This window comes from Aptenodytes forsteri, unplaced genomic scaffold (assembly GCF_000699145.1).
Source record: "Aptenodytes forsteri isolate BGI_AS27 unplaced genomic scaffold, ASM69914v1 Scaffold86, whole genome shotgun sequence".
NCBI lineage: Eukaryota > Metazoa > Chordata > Aves > Sphenisciformes > Spheniscidae > Aptenodytes > Aptenodytes forsteri.
Window position 1 is genome coordinate 2250825 of NW_008795715.1, and position 3932 is coordinate 2254756.

At 63.4% G+C, this 3932-nt stretch overlaps 1 protein-coding gene across 1 annotated transcript in view; it reads right to left on the reverse strand.

Moving 5' to 3' along the window:
• SDK2 (sidekick cell adhesion molecule 2) overlaps nt 1-3932 on the reverse strand; it is a 121644-nt gene that overhangs the window by 9615 nt on the left and 108097 nt on the right. The window contains 10 exon segments of the mRNA XM_019473186.1: nt 86-275; nt 538-653; nt 735-1041; nt 1196-1346; nt 1443-1552; nt 1622-1743; nt 1833-2024; nt 2325-2423; nt 2669-2864; nt 3572-3687. Coding sequence (XP_019328731.1) covers nt 86-275; nt 538-653; nt 735-1041; nt 1196-1346; nt 1443-1552; nt 1622-1743; nt 1833-2024; nt 2325-2423; nt 2669-2864; nt 3572-3687 — 1599 coding nt within the window.

Here is a 3932-nt window from a genome sequence, read left to right on the forward strand (position 1 = left end):
CAGAGGGGATGGGGAGGGTGTAGGCACCCAGGGGACCCCCCCAGCCCATTCGGGTCTCTCTGCCCATCCAGGTGCTGTTACCCACCGTCATCCAGTGTCCGCTCGAGGATGGGGGGCTGGCTGGGCACGCCATCGCCGATCCTGGTGAAGGCCAGCACGCGGATCTCGTACAGCGTGTACTTGCCCAGCCCGCTCAGCTGGGCGCTGCGGGAGGCATTGCCCTCTGCCAGCCAGAACTGGGCATGCGCGTCCGAGTCCTTCTCCTTGTACATCACCTGCGGCAGACCCCGTGTGACATGGCCGGGCAGGGCCACAGCTCTTGGGACCCCCCTGGACCTTCCCAGGATGGAGCAGCGTGGCCAGAGCTGGCACAGATGGCACCATCTCTTGGGTGGCACAACTAGGGACCTGGTAGTCAGCCGGGTGATTCCCCCCAGGGAAAGCTGTGCTTCCCAGGTCTGCGGGTGAGGCTGGCAGGGCACGGGCAGGGCTGCAGGCAGGCAGAGCCACAGCGCCAGGGCTGGGGTAGGTGCTCACCTTGTAGCCCAGGATGAGGCCGTTGCAGTCTGCCTCAGGGATGTCACTCCATCGGACCAGCATGCTGCTGGAGGTGGTGGCCAGCGCCGACACGTTGCTGGGGCCGGAGGAAGGCACTTGTAGAGGGATGAGAGTGGGGGTCAGCGGCCAGATCCAGCCGGGGTGGGTGCCCAGCGCTGTGGGGTGGGCAGCAGTACCTGACTCCCGGGTGCGTCCCACCACCGAGTGGCTCCAGGGCCCCGGTCCACTCCGTCCTCGATGGTGTACTCCCCTCCCCGCCCCCCCCCCCCCGGGGGGGCGCCGGGGCCGGGAGCCGATGGCGTTGAAGGCTTGGACCTGACCTCGGTACTCGGTCCACTCCTCCAGGTCCTCGATGGTGTACTCCCGCTCCACGCGGTCGTGGATGATGTGCACCGCCGGCTGCCCTCGTCCATCCGAGCGCGTGTACCGGATCTTGTAGCCCACCGAGTCGGGGTTCCCGTTGTACTCCTGCTCCAGGAGGGGCTGGCCCCAGCCGGCAGAGATAGGCACCATCACTCCTGAGCTCCCACAGCCACCCCAGCTCCATCCTCCCTTGGCCCCCCCCCTCCCACCTGCCCCCATGAGCCCCGTGCCTGTGGGCACAGACTTGCCCCCAGAGCCACGGTCCCCCCCTCACCATCCAGCGCAGCCACAGGCTGGGCTCGCTGGCCGTCCGCAGGGTGAGATTGGCGGGTGCCGCGTCCGGGGGTGCCTGTAGGGTCTGGATCCTCCGGGAGGGCAGGCTGGGGGGGCTGGTGCCCACAATGTTCACTTGCCGCATGCGGAAACTGAGAGAGGAGAGGGGGGGGTCACGGCGAGGGGTGAGAGGGCTCCGGTCCCGCAGGGAAAAAAGAGGATGCCACGGCACCATCCTGACCACTCGCCTGTAGTAGGTGTAGGGCTTCAGGTTGGGCACCTCCATGGAGCGGGCGTCGGGCTCGCTAGCCAGCTGGTGGACAAGCCCCCACTCTTCGGCCTCGCCGCTCTGGCCCACCTGTGGGATGGGAGTGGGGTGAGCTGCCCCCTGGCACCCACTCACCCCGCTCCCCGAGCCACCCCGTACCTGTGCCTCCACCTGCCAGCGGGAGATGGAGGTTTTGCCATCGTAGCCTGGGCGAAACTGAAGGGTGATGGAGCGGGGTCCGATGTTGGAGATGCCCAGATTGGTGGGGGCACCAGGGAGCTCTGCGGGGAGAAGGCAGGGCGGATGGCACTGGCCGCTCGCCCCCAGCACCGGCCGCAGCCTGCCGGCATCCCTGTGCCACCGCACTCACCTGGAGGCACCCCCGAGGAGATGGTGGAGGAGGAGACCTGGCCCTGGCCCTTAGAGGTCATGGCAGCCACCTCGATGGTGTAGGTGGTGAGGGCGGTAAGGCCGGTGACACGATACTCCAGGGTGACGTTGGGCAGGTAATGGGTCACCCGCGTGTTGGTGCGGTTGTACTCCTCCCAGGAGATCCGGTAGCCTGAAACATGCCCCGTGCCGTCAGCCCCCCTCATCGCCCACCCCAAGGAGCTGAGTGGGGCCAGTGGGAGATGCTGCGGGGTGGGAGATGCTGCGGGGTGGGAGATGCTGCGGGGTGGGAGATGCTGCGGGGTGGGAGATGCTGCGGGGTGGGAGATGCTGCGGGGTGGGAGATGCTGCGGGGTGGGAGATGCTGCGGGGTGGGAGATGCTGCGGGGTGGGAGATGCTGCGGGGTGGGAGATGCTGCGGGGTGGGAAGGGAGCCAATGTGGGAGCTGGGTACCCACCAGTGCTCCCTTACCTGTCAGGATGCCGTTCTTCTCCAGTGGCTCCTGCCAGCTGACCTTCAGGGACGTGTCCAGGATGTCACTGAAGCTGAGGTGTCCCACAGGGCCAGGCACTGCCCAAAGATGCCCAGGCTCAGCACGCAGCCACGCACCCCAGGGCAGGAGCCCTCGGCACCCACGGGAACCCCACAAGGAGAGAGCATGGATGGGGCTCCCCGGGGCTCAGTGGCACCCCGTTCCACGTCCCCACCGGCAGCACCAGTGGGACCAAGTCCCCCATCTCGGGGCTGTTCCCACCCTCCCCAGGAGCCACACGTGGGCAGGGTCCGTCCCGCGGGAACGCAGAGCCTCCCCGTACCGTCCTCGTGGGTGCGCACCAGCTGGGGGGGGCTGCGTGGGCCGTCCCCCGGCGTGGTGAAGCACAGCACCGAGGTGAAGTACTCGGCGAATTTCCGCAGCCCCGCCACGTAGCCCACGTGGACGCTGTCCTGGAAGTTGGGCCGCACCGTCACCACCGTCGCCTCCTCCTCGTGCTCCGGCTCCCAGGCAATGAGCTGCGGGAAGAAGGAGCTGGGACGCTGACGCCAGGCATCGATGTCCCCACTGTGCACATCGGTACCACAAACACCATCCTCCAGGCACCTCCAGCCTCCTCTTATTTATTCAGAGTTGATTAAATATCAATTAACAGTGCAGGGAACACTTGATGCCTTTAACAGCACAAGTTTACCCGTATGAGCCGATATGGAGCGCGCGCTTTGTGATTAATTCCCATTGATAACGGCATGTAATTGCCCGCTCGCCTGTGTTTGGGCATTTAATTGGTATTGTGCAAGATAGCCTATAGCAACTTAATTAAATACTAATTAGGCCCTAAAAATACTAATCAAAAATACTAAGTGGCATTTAATAAGAATGTTAAATATCCTACTTGCTCTGGTTATCTCATTCAGTGGCAATTAAATTCCAGAACTTCTTTTGAGTGGATTAAGAAACAAGTTTAATGTTTTAATTCAATTTAATTAATGTAAATTTGAATTAATTGCAATTTGGAATTAATTACAGAGCACGGGAGACTCTGAGCCCATGCAAGTGTTAAATCTCAGTAAATATCATTTTAACATTCAGGCCAGAATCAATTAATATCTGGGGTTTCGGCGAGGAGTCGTCGAGCCAGTTTGTAAAGGTCATCTGAGGAGTTTCCCCCACCACCACCCCAGCTGCCCCGTTTTCAGGGAGACCCACAGAAATCGCCCCTCACCTTGTACCCCTGGTTGATGCCGTTGATGAACTGGGGGCTGGGGGGGTTCCAGGTGAAGCGAATGGTGGTGGAGTTGGTGGCCTCGGTCTGCACATTCCCCGGGGGCACCGTGGGGACTGCCGGGATGAAGGGACGGCTTGCAGTGGCTCCAGCTCCATGAGGTCCCCTCCATCGGCCAGGCGCCAGCCCCCAGGGAGCACAGGCACCCGCAGCGGGGAGGACCCCGGGCGCCCAGGGTGGTGCCCCAAGAAGCCCCTGGCTGGGCCAGCCCTACCCTGGCTCTGCAGCCCCTGGTCACCCCTCCCCAGCATATCCCAGTCCCCTTGGGACCCCCACACCCATCCTCCCACCACCCGTCCCC